Genomic DNA, 18160 nt, shown 5'->3' with positions numbered 1-18160 from the left:
AGTTTCTACAATGAATGCATTGCTTTTGCAGTATAAAACAGCCACATAAATTTTATTAAAAAAGAAAACCCACTCAGGCCTTTATAAAACACTGATAAACATGTTACTTGCTGTGTTCTGTCAACTTAGAGAGCAAAAGAAGAGGAAATGGCTTGCACAGAATTTAATTTAAACATAAGAATTTCCTGAAGGTAAGACCTTTAATCAGTTAAAATGGGAGGGGGACTAGGTGAAGCAGTTAGGTGAAGGGAGGTGGTCGGGTGCTCACTCCTGCTGTGAGCTGAATATGCAAGGGTGGAATGGATTTAGAGGTAGAAAATAAAAGGCTTTCTAAACCTGGCTTCCTAGGATACAAATTGCCTTGGCAATGACTCTGAGGTGCAGTCAGTTAGCAAGCATGCACTGAGGATAGAGTTCTGAAGAGAGAAAAATAGAAATTCAGTTTTCAGTTTTCAGTTATTCATCCATCCACCCACCCACCCACCCACCCATCCATCCATCCATCCATCCACCCACCCACCCACCCATCCATCCATCCATCCATCCATCCATCCATCCATCCATTCAATTGCTCAACCATTCGTGATTGTTCACTACAAATCCAGCATTGTGCTAAGTGTCAGGCTCTGCTCTTTACTAGTTTACAGTTTATTTGGAGAGATAAAAGATGAGGATATGAAATCATCTGAGAAGCACTGAAAATGAGAAAGAAAAAACAGGTGACTTAGTTCAATGAAAGAAGGGATAAGTATAGTTGGGATTAGTGAGAAGAGGCTTCCTGAAGATTGGAATTTTCAAGTTTAAGAAAATTTCAGGGAGGAGATAATAAATGTGAAGCACTTTTGATTAATAACCTGATATCTCATATGTACCTATTGTCATTTCATTTATGAGATGTACCTCTACTTCTTCAAAATTTGAGGTTTTAAAAATGTGCTTACTTTCCAGAAAACACTTAGCTCTTTTCCATTAAGAAAAAGATTAGGTAAAACAACATAGAAAAAAGATTAGAAAGATAGAATTTCAGAGAGGGAGGTTACCTTTTGCTATTATGTAGTCTGCAGCAGATACTGTAATTGTCTACCCAACATCTGTTCTTCCCTTCTTCCGTGCCAGCTGACCCCCAGTTGTGTTCAGAGCATCAATGTACACATCTAAAAAAACCCACAGATTTCCCAGCCTTTCAGATGGAGTGACCATGTGACATAGTCCTGGCCAGTGACATGTAAATAGAAGCCACTATGTGGATCTTACATGGACCACAGTTGACCCTTTGCCTTTTACTCTTCCTTCTTTTTCTTTTGAAAGATTTTATTCATTTATTCATTTATTCATTTGAGAGAGAGAGCAGAAGCGGGGCGGGGGTAGGGGCAGAGGGAGAGGGAGAAGCAGGCTCCCTGCTGAGCAGGGGAGCCTGACACACACGGGGCTTGATCCCAGAACCCTGAGATCATGACCTGAGCTGAAGGCAGACACTCAACCAACTGAGCCACCCAGGCGCCCCTTTACTCTTCTTTCTTCCTCTCACCTAGAATGCAGACAGGATGCTTAGAGGGGACATCTTGTAAGCATGAGAACAAGGGCCACCTTGAAAGCTTGTGAGCCTGATGGCATTGTGAGACTGTGGGATTAGCCTGGATTGCCTAATCCAGGCTTCTCGTATGAGAAAACTAAAACCTCTAAGCCACTGGTGTTTGTTGCTAGCAGCCAAACACAATGCCTGCCTGATAAATAATCTAACCCACTTATTTCACAGAGAGGAGACAAAGGTCCAAGAAAGTTCCATAAGCCCGGGCAGGTTGTATCAAGTTAAGATTTTCTTACTTTGAAGGGACTGACAACCCAATCCCAAACCTCTTAAGCAAGAAAAAGAAATGATCATTTCAGATCATTGAAGTCAGGTGTGGCCTCCTCCAGTGACTCCAGTGATTTTTTTTATTCAGATTCTGGGTTTTCTCTCTCCAGCTTTTGGCAACACTTCCTCTGCTCCCTCCACTCCAGACAGGCTCTTACCCCCTTTGTGACAAGGGGAAGCCAGCAGCTCCTGCCTTACCCAGGATTAAGTCCAGAGGGAAAGCACAAACTATTCCCTGAAGAAAAGTCACAGTACTCAGGAGAAGTAGGACTACCTGCTGGGCGCTCCAAAAGTGGACATCCTAGTTGCCTCATTGCCTACATCTAGAACTTAGGACTCCTGTTTTCAAGTCTGTTCACGTCCTACTTCATCAAGTAGCCTCTGATTTAAGAAAAATAGGTGTATGTAACATCCATGAGAAATACAGATCTATCAGATATTTCCTTGGATCATATAAATGATTATATACTCCTTTGGTAGCTGTTGACCACCAAGGTATGTATATACGATAGAGAAAATACCATAACTATCAAGAAGAAATTAGAATCACTGGGCGTCGTATTTAAAGATGGCCCTCCGCACTGTAGACCAAGTTGGATTTGGGGCTGGGGATTGAGCTGCTCATGAGCCATGACATAGATTACATTTTCCACTTTGCTTCTGGAGGGAAGCCTACTGGAATGACTCTGCATCGGCTCTTTTCCTGTGTTTTTCTTTTGCTAAATGTTTCTTTCTGGATTTCCCTTTTTCATATTTCTCCTACACCCCGAAACGGTATTTATTTAATAAGTACAAAGGGCAGGGGTGACGGGCTGGCTCAGTCAGTAGAGCATGCAGCTCTTGATCTCGGGGTGGTGAGTTTGAGCCCCACAGTGGGTGTAGAGATTGCTTAAATAAATAAACTAAAATAACTAACTAACTAACTAACTACAAAGGGCAGACCACCTACTTGTTTTTTGTGATTCCAGTTCAGGGGGGAGTTCAGAGTTCCCTCAGTCAGTTTTGTACCTGGTTTTTAAATGCTTTGGTCCTCGGTCCAGGCCTTATAGAGTAAACTTCAGGTCCGTTATTAACCAAAACTTCCACGAATGGAAGGTTTGCAAATTGATCCTCTTTAAAGACATTATGGCTGCTTTTTATCTCTACAGGACTTTTTTCTTTTTTCTTTTTTGGAAGAATTGTTGGCCTTTAGGATTCTTGAAATTCTTCCATATTTAGTTACTACGAAAATAAGCATTTATTATTTTTTTTAAGATTTTATTTATTTATTTGACACAGAGAGACACAGCGAGAGAGGGAACACAAGCAGGGGGAGTGGGAGAAGGAGAAGCAGGCTTCGTGCAGAGCAGGGAGCCTGATGCGGGGCTCGATCCCAGGACCCTGGGATCATGGCCTGAGCCGAAGGCAGACGCTTAACAACTGAGCCACCCAGGTGCCCCGAAAATAAGCATTTAAAGGCTTATATGTTAATACTTGAGTATATTTGGAGTGAACACCGGGAACGCATGCTCATGTAAATTTGTTTCTTAATCAATTTACTCTTTCCCTGAGTTTCAGCAAGTTATGTTTACTTGGATTTCCTACTGGTAAAAACTAAATCTAGGATAATTCCTTTTCTGGTTAGAGATTTTGCTGCTCCATGTACAAAAGTATAGAGTCTCTTGGGTGATTCATGTTTAAGTGGTGTTTGCTTCTCTGTTAGGTATTTTTTTTAGCTATTGTTAAGCTATTGGACTCCAACAATGAGGAACCTGTTGGTGGATGTTTCAGACTTCTCTCACTATCTCCTTTTCTTGAACATTCTCATACTTCTCTCTCTCACTTTCAACATTTAAGCAATTTCTGAGTTCTTTTGATTCTAGTTCCACAATGTCTTGCATAAACAGCTCCTCCTTTTCAGCCTTTACCCTTCGGGGCCTCATTGGCCTTTGCTGGGCTCTCTTTCTAGGCTTTCAGCTGCCAATTTACTCTCCACACTCCTGTCTCTGTTACTTTCTTAAAATACAGCTCTGGTCCTGTTATCCCCCTCCTCCAAAACCTTCAATAGTTCCCCAGTGCCTATAGGATAAAGAACAAAATCCTCGTTTGTGGCCTTTCACCTCTAACCTTGTCTTAACTTTCCAGTTTCTTCTTTCATTCTGTTAATCTCTGTACTGGATGTCAAATTCAAGAAATGGCATCTTAGAAGCGTGGGTGCTAAAGTTATGTGCTCAAAATCAATTAGAAGTTATTTAAGGCAAGGATGTGTTTTACTTTTTTTGACCTTGTCAAAGACTATACAAACAAGTGTTCACAATATATTAGAGAGAGACCCATGAACTAGAATTCATTGTTGTGATTGCTCTACCAACATTTTGGATGAAATGCTATGGGAACACAGAGAACAATTAATGTTCCTTGGAAGGGTTCAGGGTGAATTTACAGAGGTAAATTCTGAGCTGGACTTTGAAGGATAAACAGGATTCTTTGTGGGTAGAGAAACTGAATGAATACCTAAATGAATATTGTTTCTAAGCCTCGTGTTTTATAATTAGATTCTGACAGATGTGGGCAGATCCCTCGCATGCCTCTTCCCATGTTTGGAGCAGTCCCCATTTCCTTATTCAGCTGAAACAAATGCTTCTCAGGTGGAATATGTTATTTCTAAAGTCAGTCTAGTTTATCCAGTAACTTCAACTTAGCCCTTTAGTTCTGGGCTCAGTTGTGGATGACCAATTCAGCTATTTTATCATTGCATCCTTAACCTAAGTATTTAGCCATAATCCTCAGCAAAGCTGAAAAAAGACACTCAGTGTTTCTTTGACAATCCACTGACAAAGTCCAATGAAGCCCAGGTATTTCTTGGAATATTTGTATCAACAATAATAGCTGCGATGCTTCCTAATGTAAACATTTGTATGTCAGGACTTTGCCCTGCAACTGTCTAGCCTCTCTTGACCACTGTAGGAAATTGTGGTTGGAGTGAAGAGAAGTCAGCTGTGGGGGTAGTGAGCAGAGAAGAAAGTGATGTGTGTTAGATGGCATTCCTTCCTCTTGCCCTCTATCAGCTTACTAATAAAGCAAAAGATAACTGATTTCTAGTACCTGTACAAAACTCTAGCAGAGCACTTGTCACACGGCATCCTGTGCTGGTTTAAAGGGTGTCTCCCACATCAGGCTGAGAGTTGACTTCTTATATTCATCTTTGTATTTCCTGCACCTAGCATAGTTCCTAGAGCTCATTTGTGGAAAGAGGGAAGAATGGATGTGCTTCATATAGAGGAATGCTTTTTCATCTTCTCTGGGTTATGGATTTTTTTTTTTTCAGAAATCTTATGAAAGTTAAAGACTTTCATCCTTTGTGGTTTTTTAAAATAATTTTTTAAGTTTTTTTTTTTTAGTAATCTCTACACTCAATGTGGGGCTCAAACTCACAACCTTGACATCAAGAGTCTCATGTGGGGTGCCTGGGTGGCTCAGTCAGTTAAGCTCCGACTCTTGATTTTGGCTCAGGTCATGATTTCAGGGTGGTAAGATTGAACACCTCATCAGGATCTGTGCTCAGTGTGGAGTCCCGCTTGTCCCTCTCTCTCTGCTCTTCCCCCTTGATCTCTCTCTCTCTCTCTCAAAGAAATAAATACAATCTTAAAAAAAAAAAAAAAAGCCCTATGCTCCACCGACTGAGCCACCCAGGCACCCCAGCACTCTAAGACTTTCATCCTTTGGAGAAAAGTGCATGTAGATACAAGCTTGCAAAAATTTGTATACAAGTTTAAGGGGATCACAGATGCCTTGAAACAAATCCATGGACTTCAGGTTAAAACTCCCTGAATTAAGGAGCACCTGATTGGCTCAGACAGTTAAGCATCTGACTCTTGATTTCGGCTTAGGTCATGATCTCAGGGTTGTGAGATCAAGCCCCGACTGGGATTCTCTCTTCCTCTCCCTCTGTTCCTCCCTGTGTGTGTGCATGTGTATTCTCTCTCTTGCTCTCTCAAATAAATAAAATCTTCAAAAACAAAAACAAAAACCTCCCTGAATTAAGAGAGAGGGTAATAGAAACTGTAAAACCATTTTTTTAAAAAAGATTTTGGCACCTGGGTGGCTCAGTTGGTTAAGCATCTGCCTTGGCCCAGGTCATGATCCCAGGATCCTGGAATCGAGTCCCACATCCGGCTCCCTGCTCAGCGGGGAGCCTGCTTCTCCCTCTCCTCCCTGCTGGTGCTCTGTCTTACTATCTCTGTCTCTCTCTCTAAAATAAATAAATTAAATATTTATTTATTTTAGAGAGAGAGCACGGGGTGAGGGGCAGAGGGAGAGGGACAGAGAGAACATCAAGCAGACTCCCTGCTGAGCATGGAGCCTTGACGCAGGGCTCGATCCCATGACCCTAAGATCACAACCTGAGCCAAAACCAAGAGTCAGACTGGATGCTTAACCAACAGAGCCACCCAGGTAGCCCTGTAAAACCATTTCTAATTCATACTCTTGGTCAAACTAATATCACAGCTGAGGTGGGGCTACTAGACTATTCATGTTATGATCAGATGTGGAAAGAGCATCTTAGCAAACATGGTGGTGTCAAAGCCAGTATGAATAAGGACTGAATTGAATGCAGTTTACATAAGTCCAACCTGCCTACTGTTGGGATGACCTAGAGACATTCTCCTTCCTTTCTTGGTTTAATGGGCTCAGAGGTTTCTAAAGATTTTTTTTTTTTTTTAATTTGACAGAGAGAGACAGCGAGAGAGGGAACACAAGCAGGGGGAGTGGGAGAGGGAGAAGCAGGCTCCCCGCTGAGCAGGGAGCCTGATGCGGGGCTCGATCCCAGGACCCTGGGATCATGACCTGAGCTGAAGGCAGACGCTTAACAACTGAGCCACTCAGGCACTCTGCGCTCAGAGGTTTCTATTTTCCCATTAAAATTTCTCCCCCCTAATCCACCCCTTGAGTTTCTCTGGCATTTCTCTCCTTTCTCCACTGTTCACCAAGTTCTTGCAATTCAAGCTGATTGCTCTGTATCTCAGGACTTCCAACTATTCTAGATCTTGAGAGACTGAACTGGCCTTTGTAAGACTTCAGATGACAACTCTGACTCAGACCCAGTCATAAAGTACAGAAGTACTTCATCAAAGTGAATCAGATGCCTGATTATCAGATTTAGGCAGTGAGAGATATAAGGAGTGAGAATGTTCTAAATCCAACGGCAAAACTATTAAAACTAATTTTGCCTTTAGAAATATTTGCTAGAGCATGTTCTAAGGGTGAAAATTGACACATAGTCATAATCAAATAAGACTTTGTTTACAATTTCAGCACAAATGCAGTCATTGCTATTTCCCACTACTATCAATTCTCCATTATTATTAAGGAGTGCTCCCAAGGTAGAGCAAAGATAATTTTCGGTCTAAACTTTTTTTGTCCATGACTTGAACTGCTCTGGAAATTTTCCTTTCAGATCTTGTGTTTGTTTAGCAGGTTCTTTACAATATACATGTGACCAAAATTATTTTAACAGCCTTAATTGTATTACAATGACAAAGATTATCTTGTGACAACACATTCCTCTGTTCTGTATGAGTTTATTTAATTCCTTTTCAGTGGTTGATATTTGAACCTCTTTCATTTAGAGTAGATCCAGCAACACAATTCACTAAGTGCCTAAACAGGTCCAGGAGGGGTTAAAGAACACACCACCAGTATAAAAACTGCCACTCTGTTGCATAATCTATACAACCTTGTAGTTGAATCTGGGTTCTTGTGAAATTTTAATCAAGTAACTTGGGAATGTGATATGATTGGGAAGGAATATAAAGGAATTCTACAAACTACTAAATCTGCTTTATGTTTTGTTCCATAATCCTATTGTAATTTTCAATGAGAGGAAATTTCCAAATTTTAAAAAGCTTTACTTTTTATTGTGCACAAAGTTTTATGAAGGTGTTTATTTGAGTGATGGGTGGTTTTTGAAATACAATATGAGATTCTTTCAAAGACTGAATAAAAGGGGAAGCAAGGAGATACTAATGACTACAGAGGGAATATCCTTGGAACTAGGGGTAGCATGTAATTTACTAAAGACACAATGATCAGATAGTTACTTTTGGTAACCCTGAATATCATGCGGGTCATATATTTTGTGATCAGAGCAGAGCAAACATGCTTACTAATGAATTTGTGTTTTTAGTCACTGAAATTTTAAGGATAACACGAAATCTAGGTCTCTGTGCTGTTGCAAAGCTCGGCCATGAAAACTATCCATCTAAACAGTTTTTCAAAAAATGTATTTCTGTAAAAGGAAATTAGAAGGACACTGAATTTTCAAATATCCTTTGAGATATAATCACTGCTTGATGCAAGGCCTGATGGGGTGGGGCCTGAGCCTAAAGAATCCATCTAGGAGATTCAGTCTGGGTCAAGTCACACTTGCCCCCCCCCCCTTTCTTGGTTTTACCAAGCCAAGGGAAATCTGATTAACATAAACAACAAAGCACTCATACTAGGGGAAAAAAGGCACAAAAGGGCAGAGAAGTGTTGAGGGAAAGGGGAAGCAAGCGGCCTTGCCAATTCTTGACTGTTAATTAGGGTCAGAACAGTACTGGGGATTTCCTATACCCTAAGTTTGTTGAATGATTACATAGGTCTGGGGAAAAAGGATATGCTCCGAGTGAGACACCCAATTTTTTAGTATTAGGGTTCTGCCTGGTAAATTGCAATTTCCTCTCCTCACATTTTGTATGACTAATGACTGGGGTGTGTGTGTGGGGGGTCTCCAACAGGTGTTTGCTCTAATTTAAAAAGCTTTGGCCAAAGCCTTGGCCTGTTGGGCAATTTGAGTTTCCTCTCAAATGAGTGGGGCTCTTACCAGTTATGAAGGGACTTCCCTTGGGACTTGCTGCAACAGCAAACAGTGGCAATGAGATTTGAGAGTAGTTTCCTGTTCTGCTTTGCCATCTTGGGATGGCTCTGAAAAGCTTTCTTACCTCTGACAGGAAGAAAATGTTCACAGGCTTGATTCATTACTGCACAGAATGCAGTGAAGATAATTGGGCAACCTGAATCAGATGTTCAGATGGAAAGATATGAAGACTCTGATGACACAAGTTTAAATTCTAGGTCTGCAGGTAAAGCTTTGCAAAGAGCCCCACCCCAGAGACACCTGCACTGGGGCCTCTTTTGCTGAGAGTTTCTTCCCCATCTCCAGGACTCCAAGTCCAGATGATGAATTGTCCAGCTTCCTGGGGAAAAGGCTCTATAAATTGTGTATATATCTATATATGATATATATAGATGTATATATATATATATATATATGATATATACACACGCATACACACCAGAGTGATTTTTATTATCTCTATCTTTATAGATAAAATAACAAAAACAAAACCAAATTTAATAGCTTAAAAACGTTGCCCAGTGATTGCTGGCATCAGTATTCCACACAAGATTAAAATTATTTCCCAAGATGCATACCCTGCACTCCAATTGATATTTTAATAACTTGATTAAAAATTTCTCAGAAGTCTATTAGAGTCAGGAAACGGTCTGCGGTGTAGGTGAGGATTTTCAGTTTTTGCAACGGAAACTTTTGGCCCCATGAACAGAATAGCAAAAACTCAATTAAATGTGTTTTCCCTCCATCCTTGCCTAATCCAAAGGTAAAAAATGAAAAAGCGTTTGGAAGAGTGGTGTTTAGCTGTGCTTTTTTCCTTTTTCCTTTAGAACAGCCAGGTGGATTCATAGGATCCAATTTTTAAATAGTCTTTTATCTTCTACTCCGAATAAACCCGGCCACCCAGCACAATCAGAAAGTTGTTTTTATGTTTTGTTTCGAATTTTCGAAAAGAATGGGGGAGGGGAGACAAAAAGGGGGAGGGCAAAGGGAGAAGAAGGTACTTGAATTAAAAACATGCAATAACTCGAGGTTTTTAGATAAGGTCTGTCATTTCCTAATTAAGAAATGAGTTTGATAGTCCTTTGGCCAACTCAAGGTAGACACTCCTATGAAAACCCTAAACGGCTGGTGGCTGTCCAAGGGACGAAACTCCATTCCCCTGTGAGACCCCAAGCCAGCCCGCCCAGGCCGACCGGACCCAGCTCTGGGGTCCTTCTTCTCGTCCCACAGTCACCTCGGCTCCCTCAGGTCTGTCTCCTCCTGAGCTCAGCTCGGCGCTGGGCCGGCCGACTCGGGCTCGCCTCCACCAGGTCGGCGCAAATACCTTTTCCCTCCCCGGGGCCCCAGGCGCGGACACCTCCCTGCCTCCCTCCCTGCTGGCGGGGCCCTTTCCCGGCTGGGAAACAGCAGCCGCGGCCGCGGCGGCAGGAAGCGAAGCCCTTGTTGATGCTGTTCCTTGGCGCGTCTCCCCGCCCTCCGGCGGCCGCCCTAGCTCTTCCAGGCTCTGGGGCGCCCCCCTCCGCGCCTGCGCAGTGCCGCGCGGGGGGCGGGGCTCAGATTCCTGTCAGCGGCGGCGGCGGTGGCGGCGACCGTCAGTTTTCGCTGAGGAGAAGCACGAAACGGACCCGTTGGCTTTCCCCCCTCCCTTTCCCCGCCCTGAACCCCCCTCCTGGCTCTCCGGGAATTAGTCCCCGTGGAGTTTCCCCTCCGCCTTGCTGCCGTTTCCTCGGTCCTCGGCCCGGTGGAAGTCACTGCCCTCGAGGAGGAGGCAGCAGCAGCCGCCCTCGCCTCGCCGCCCCCGGTTCGGTGCCCGCGGTCCCGGAGAGGAGGTGCCGCCGCCACCGCCGCTCCCCCCCTCCCGCTGCCCTCGGGCCGGGCTGGGTCGAGCTGCGATGCCCTCGGACTTCATCTCATTGCTCAGCGCGGACCTAGACCTGGAATCGCCCAAGTCCCTGTACTCGCGAGGTGAGTCAGGCTGGGGGCTGGGGCGTGGGGGCGGGGAGGCCCAGCCCGGGGGGGACCGGAGGGGTCCCCGTCGGGGGTGGGGGCAAGCCTGGGCCGGTCGGGCCTGTTTTGGGGGTGTGGGGAGAGGCCGATGGGGTCGGGTGATGGTGGAAGGGGCAGGGGAGGAGTGGCGGCCCCTCCCCCGCGGAGCCGCCGGCCGCACGGGGCCCAATTGCCGTCTGCCCCCGGTCTCTGCGGCACCAGTCGTTCTGAGAGTCCCTCGGCGTGTCCGGCCCCGCCACACTCCTCGAGCGGCCGGTCCCGGCCTCCCCGGCTCAGGGATTCCTCCCCCCTCCCCCGACTGGGCCCCGCGCTGGGGCTGCTGCGATCCGTGCGCCGCGGCCCCTCTTACCAGGACCATCCTCCCCAGCAAAGTTGCCCCCAAACGGGCGGCGTGGCTTGGAGCCGGTTCTGGGTGCAGGGGCACCATTTCTCTCCCCCTCCAGGTTGTTTGTGCGCCGTCGTTCTACCCCCCTCTCCCTCCGGCCTAGTCCACTCCCTCCCCTTGTTGGGACGGCCCCCCTCGACCAGGCGTTCTTCCTTTCCTCGTCATCTTACTGCTGGAAAGGGCCCGAATTTTCTCTTTTTCTCTCTTTCCACCTCTGTGGCATTCTAATGACTTACATCTCCCTCTCTTTTTACAAGGATGGGGGTGCTCTCTCTGGATTAGTTTTATTCCTCTCCTGTCCCAGGGGTACCAGCTCAGGCACTGACTGTCCTTTGAGAATTTTCTCTTTCGTTGCCGTTCAAGGGCTCGTTGCAGGGAGGGGGCATTGGACAGAGATTCTCATTTTTAAACTCTTTTGGCTAAGGCCTAAAGGGGATTCCCGGGATCTACAATATTAACACTTGAGTTGGTCTCTACGGGGTTTAAATTCCTATACTGGGCTCCACAAGAATGTGTTAGAACAGGTTCCCTGTGCAAGGGGCATCAAACCAGAATGCTACCACTACACTCTTCACCACTTTTTAAACCACTGGGAGGGGCAAAAAGACATAACTGGGTTATTAGATATTCATTTCACCATATTAAAAAAAAAGTATGTGCCGTTGTGAACCTCCTTACTGAGAAATCCAGCACTTCTTCAGTTTTGGTGTGATGTATCCATCCACTGAGGCTACCCCCTCCAGAAAGGGGGACTTCAGCTTCACATTATGTAAATTTACATCGTTTAAGCGAATCAGTGAGATAGTTTACTCTGGAAGGTACTGGACTTTACAGACTGACGATTGGGTTTGTACACAGAGTCCTACTTAGTAACTGCAGCCATTGTCTGTTGCTCTGATGACTTTAGTTGGCAGTCACCATCCTGTAGGATGTTTTTCAGGCAGCGTACCTGAAGTAGTTTGGAAATATTGTAGTTCTGAGTGTCAGAAGAAAAAGATTATATCAAGAGATGATTCTTAGAAGAGGGCTAATGGGGTACAATTGGGTGCTAAAAATAGTCAAGACATTAATGCCATTTGTGCAGTAATCATCAGATAATTTTCCATGAAACAAATGCTTTATGAAAATCGAAGTTTAGCATAAAGACCAATGTAGAGGCAATTCAGTCTTCTTTTGCAGAGTATATTCACAAATATGGGCTTTAGTTCTTAAAAATACATGGCAGTTATGTAAGAGATGTATGCCACCCTTGCTTTTTTTTTTTTTTCTTAAGTCATTCAGCATAAAAAGTACTTAATGCTTTTTGTGTTTTTCAGATTCTCTGAAGTTACACCCATCACAGAATTTTCATAGAGCTGGACTATTGGAAGGTCAGCAAAGTGCCATTTTAAAGCATATTGTGTGAGTATGCAAAGGCTTTCTCTGAAATGGAGTTTAAATGAGAAAGTGTGAAACTTTGCAAACTCATACAATGTAGTTTTCTCCTAAAGAGCCTGATCCTTCTTTTAGAGCAGCTGAATGTTTCAGTGGATTTTATTACTGTGTTTGATGTGCTTGTTAGCTTATTGTATCTGCTTTGAGAAGCCTTGAGAAAACCCCCACAAAATTACTAAAAATTATGTTGGGTGTTCTACTTTGGAATTCCAGATCTTAATTCTAGCTTTTTATAAATAAACTGAATGTGAAAAGGCTCAAACATTATGATCATCAATATATCTAAGAGTGACACCAAACACATATTTCGTTTAAAAATTCAGAATTTAGAACTTTTATATGTTGAGCATTTCAAAACAGCATGTTAATTATTTATTACAAAAGTATTGATATCATTACTGTTGCTTTTTTTTTTTTTAAGATTTTATTTATTTGTGTGAGAGAGAGAGACAGAAAGCACAAGCAGGTGGAGCCTCAGGCAGAGGGAGAGGGAGAAGAAGCAGGCTCCCTGCTCAGCAGGGAGCCCGATGTGAGACTGGAGCCCCATGTGGGACTCTATCCCAGGACCTAGGGATCATGACCTGAGCTGAAGGCAGACGCATAACCGACTGAGCCACCCAGGGTCCCACTGTTGCATTATTTTTAAGGATAAGGAAAGCCAGGTGATAGAGATGATGATTGAACTATGCTTAGAAAAAAAGTTTGAGAAAGTTCTGGAAATGTTAATAGGTGTAGAATTTTAACAGCTGACAATTACTTTAGAAAACCTTATATTGAAAAAAAGAAACTTTGTTGTTTTTAGCATTTTAAGACAAAAAAAGACTCTTTGTGTTTTGTAGAGTTTTTAACATAATTTTTTAAAAAGTTTATTTTTTTTAGTAATCTCTCCACCCAGTGTGGGGCTCAAACTCACAATCCCCTAGATCAAGAGTCACATGCTTTTCTGACTGAGCCAGCCAGGAGCCCCTGTATTTTGTAGTTTTTGAAGTGGTTTTACATATCCTCTTTGAATTTTGTAATCCTGCAGTTGGACAGCAAGGATATTAATTTCCCCATTATAGAGATGAGTAACCTGAGGCTGAAATTAAGAGACTTGGGGGAAAAGAGTCACACAAGAGCAGACATAATGCTTTTTGTGTTTAGCTGGAGTTCTTTACCCAAAGCCAAGCTGCCACTGTAAAATATATATGTAACCAGTAACTTAAACATTTTGTGGTCCACTTAAAAAAGGCCATAAATATTTAAGTTTGATTTGAGTTTAGATGTTTGCCTCCCATATGGTAGTCTGATATAATGGGGGGGAAGAGTGGGTTTTGTAATTGAGCTTGAGTTTGAATACCAATTTAGTTGCTAGTAAACTCTGTGGCCTTGGGCAGGTAATTTCACCTCTCTGAACTTTAATATTCTTTCTATAAAAATGTATATAATCTCTTAAATTTACAGAGGTAATGTGTATGAAAATGCCTAGAATAGTGTCTGGCTTAATAAATGTTGGTTTTTTCCTTTAGTATCAGCTACCTTGTTTTAGCTATAATTTAGAGCATATAAAATGTTCTTTAATTATTGATTATATTTATATTTATCAGAAGCCCATTGATATACATTAGTATAAAAATCAACTATAATTTGAGGCAAGAAATTTTACGTGTTTTTTGGTGAAGCAGATTTCTGTTTTTTATTCACATTGTTCAATTTGTGACCATGTTGTAGATTCATATTTATCTGTACAAACCCATCCATTTTCTGGGCAACAGACCAGAGAGTATCATAATCATAGAGATTATCAGGCAGGAGAAAGATATGAAAAAAGTGTTAATTATTCCGGCAAATATTTTTAACAAGTCGATGGAAATGCAGACAGCCATTTAATATATATATTTACATGTATGTGCTTAAATACTTTTATTAAATTTTTATTTTGGCTGAGAAGATCCTCAGTTTTTGAAATGAGACCATCGTTTCGTAGATTACATATACATTGTAAAATGTATAAATATCAAGTATCCTTTTATGTCTTTGATACAGGGAATCATAAGAAAGTTGTTTGCTTGTGTAACGAAAGTATTTAATCTGTGCACCCTACTTCTATTTTAACCTTTTATTATGGACATTTTAAAGAACTTAGAGAAGTAGAGAGAATAAAATAATGAGCCCCCATGTGCCTATCACCAAGTTTTTAACCATTATCAATGCATGTCTGATCTTTTTTCTTTTATCCTCTCCCTTTCCCCAAGCTGTATTATTTTAAAACAAATATCAGACATCATGTTATTTCATATAAACATACTTTAGTATTATAGTGATCTTTATTAATTTTTAAAATACCCTACTTTATTCCAGAAAATACATATTCTGATTTATTTCAGTAAAGTCTGTCCTCTCTCTGCCCTCTTTTTAAGATAAAGTACAGCTGGAGGCTACTGCTTCTAATGTCTAGTGTGTGTACCTTGTAGTCTATGTTAAAATTGTAGGTCATGCGTCAGACTTGGGTTCAAATCCTTGTTTCAACATTTGTGCTTGACCTAGTCTTAGTCATTTAATCTTTTTGTGCTTCAATTTTCTCATCTTTAAATGGGGACAATCACAGTATCTTCATCATGGGCTGCTGTGAAGATTATTTGAGGCAAATTCATGTCCAAAGCATTTAACCTAGCACATAGTAAGTGCTCAATAAATGTTAGCTCTATTAAAAATTCTAAACAATAACCACTTACATGGCATTTACTGTGTGCCAAGACCTTTATAAATATGAACTCACTGACTTCTCTTAACAACCCTTTGAGATGGTTATTATTATCCCATTTTACAGATGAGGGTGCTAAGGCATGGGGAGGTTCAGCAACTTACCCATAGTCATACAGCAGATAAGTTGTAGCCAAGATTTCAACACAGGTAGCCTCACTGTAGCCTATGCTCATAGCTATTATTATACTGTACTGACTCCCTGTGTTATATAATAAGTATTTTCTAGTAATATGTATGCATACTTTCTGTCAGTAGTCTAGATTTCCTTTTAATAGTAAACTCAACCCAGAGTAAGGGGAATTTAATTACTATCATATATAATTTGTTAAATTTTTGGTAGAACATTTTTTTTCCAAATTTAAGTTCTCTCTTTAGGAAAACAAGGTTGGAAAACTTGCAGTTGAGTGCTATTGAGCTTTAAAAATAGATCCATTCAGTTAAGTTTGCTTTTATCCTACATATCAATCTGGTCCTTTCTGCTACTATATATATATATATATATATATATATATATATATATATATATATATATATATATATGTATGTATGTATTTTTTTAAAAGAATAGGAAATTCATTTTTTAATTGAGATATAGTTGACATAAAACATTATATTTATTTCAGTTTCACAATGTAATGATTAATTATTTGTATATATTGGGAAGTGACCACCACAATAAGTCTAATTAACATCTGTCACCATATGTAGTTTTGCTACTACCTTTTTATTTAATGTGGTGATTGCCTGACAGTGGGAAAAGGGTCTAGTTATTTAATGCAATAATACATAGCCATAAAATAATGTTTCTGATAATTACATGTGAAACTCTTAATGAAATGAGTAAATAAAAGAGGTACTGTTGCAATTATATTAAAAATAACTCGCATGGGGCGCCTGGGTGGCTCAGTCGTTAAGCGTCTGCCTTCGGCTCAGGTCATGATCCCAGGGTCCTGGGATCGAGCCCCCGTCGGGCTCCCTGCTCTGCGGGAGGCCTGCTTCTCCCTCTCCTGCTCCCGCTCCCCCTGCTTGTGTTCCCTCTCTCACTGTCTGTCTCTGTCAAATAAATAAAATCTTTAAAAAAAAAAAAACTTCGCATAGAAAAAGTCCTGTACAAATGTATATACTATACGATTTTACTTTTTTTTTTTTTAAAGATTTTATTTATTTATTTGACAGAGAGAGAGAGACAGCGAGAGAGGGAACACAAGCAGGGGGAGTGAGAAAGGGAGAAGCAGGCTTCCCGCGGAGCAGGGAGCCCGATGCTCGATCCCAGGACCCTGAGATCATGACCTGAGCTGAAGGCAGTCACTTCACCAACTGAGCCACCCAGGCGCCCTATAAGATTTTACTTTTTGATTCTATTTTTGCATTTTTCCTGCCTTCTTTAAAGAAGATAGTTTATATATTGAAAAAAATAAAATGGTTTACAGTTAGTGTGTTCAAATTTGAAGGCTTAGGAATCTTTGGAGTGCCTAGAGAAAAAGTTGAACTACAGAGAAAGAGTTGTCATTTCTTACACTTTCTGTATTGAAAAATATTGATTTTGGCATATATTATTTGCCATATAAAAAACTGAGATAAAAATTAAATTAAAAGTAAATGAATACGAGTAAGAGGTCATTCTGGAAATATAGAGATGTAAGATAAAATGGTAGAAAATCAGATAAAACAGGAAAAATAACAAACAAATTGGAAAAAATAGAATTATAAAAACAATGGATTAAAACTTTAAAATGTTTTTTAAAAAGCAGGAGTTAGATTAAATGATGGATTAAATTAAATAACTGGTTAAATAAGAGCTAAATACCAATGTGAGGCAGGTTTAGTATTAAATATTTGAAACTGGAAGATTTTTAAAGGAAAATATGAAATAGTATAATGAGTTAGGGACAATAAACTACTTTTTTTCTTACTGCTGTCAAACTATTTGATATGGTACTATGTATAATTATACTTTATAGTTCACCAAATGAAAATCCTAAAAATAGTAACAGTGTTTTACTGACTTTATGGAATATTTCTGAATTGCCATTGAGCCTGATTTATTTCTATTCCTAAAGCTGATGTTAGTAAGGTAGTTAAGCCATTGTCTTAAATGACGAAATGTATGAAGGTATCTTAATGGAAAGAATTTTTTGAAAATATTTAATATTAAAAATAATCTGTTGGATTCTTTTGTTTAGTATCTATTAATATCTATAGATCCTTATCTAGTAAACTAAAAATGTCATTATGGAAATAATTATGGAAATGAAGTTCAAACATTATAGAAGTCATACCTACCTAGTTCATCCTCACTTCTTGGTTCTAGGATCCATTTCTCTGATTTCCTACCATTTGTTTTTGTCTCTTTCTAAACTCTGTTTTTGTTATTTCCATTCAGTACTAGAATTCTGTTGCCTATTACAGTAAGAGGATAGAAATTCATATTTAATCAGATGGTTCTTGGCTTGCTCTTAACTCACTCTTGACTACTGTAATTATTCCAGGAGTCCCCTAAAACTTGGAAGTGATAGTATAGAAAAACATTTCTTATTGTGATTAATATTATATATTAAAAATAGCCACTTTATATTAGAAAAAATTGTCATTATATTGTCCATGGAGCGCCTGGGTGGCTCAGTTGGGTGGGTGGCTCAGTCAGGTACGCGTCTATCTTCTGCTTAGGTCAAAATCTTGGGATCGAGCCTTGTGGTGGTGGGCTCCCTGCTCAGCGGGGAGTCTGCTTCTCCCTCTGCCCCTCCCCCTGCTCGTGCTCGCTCTCCCTCTTCTCTCTCAGATAAATAAAATCTTAAAAAAAAAAAAAAGATTAGGGGCGCCTGGGTAGCTCAGTCGTTGGGCGTCTGCCTTCAGCTCA

General features: G+C 41.0%; 1 protein-coding gene and 1 long non-coding RNA gene across 6 annotated transcripts in view; one reads left to right on the top strand and one right to left on the bottom strand.

Moving 5' to 3' along the window:
• The window catches only part of LOC144380328 (uncharacterized), a 51879-nt gene extending 40651 nt beyond the window's left edge, over positions 1 to 11228 (bottom strand). Inside the window, exon 1 of the long non-coding RNA XR_013444426.1 lies at positions 11089 to 11228. This is a non-coding gene — a long non-coding RNA (uncharacterized LOC144380328). The remainder of the gene's footprint in view (positions 1 to 11088) is intronic.
• NFAT5 (nuclear factor of activated T cells 5) overlaps positions 10295 to 18160 on the top strand; it is a 119304-nt gene continuing 111438 nt past the window's right edge. For 3 of the 5 annotated variants that reach the window (XM_036086819.2, XM_078063740.1, XM_036086799.2), the window contains exons 1-2: positions 10295 to 10697; positions 12441 to 12494. In XM_036086819.2, coding sequence (XP_035942712.2) covers positions 10625 to 10697; positions 12441 to 12494 — 127 coding nt within the window. In that variant the 5' untranslated portion in view covers positions 10295 to 10624. The remainder of the gene's footprint in view (positions 10698 to 12440; positions 12495 to 18160) is intronic. The other 2 variants (XM_078063741.1, XM_036086809.2) reach the window with 2 other exon arrangements.

This window comes from Halichoerus grypus, chromosome 15 (assembly GCF_964656455.1).
Source record: "Halichoerus grypus chromosome 15, mHalGry1.hap1.1, whole genome shotgun sequence".
Classification (NCBI taxonomy): Eukaryota; Metazoa; Chordata; class Mammalia; order Carnivora; family Phocidae; genus Halichoerus; species Halichoerus grypus.
Note: the sequence above shows the minus strand (reverse complement) of the source record. Positions and strands in the feature narration are given on the sequence as shown.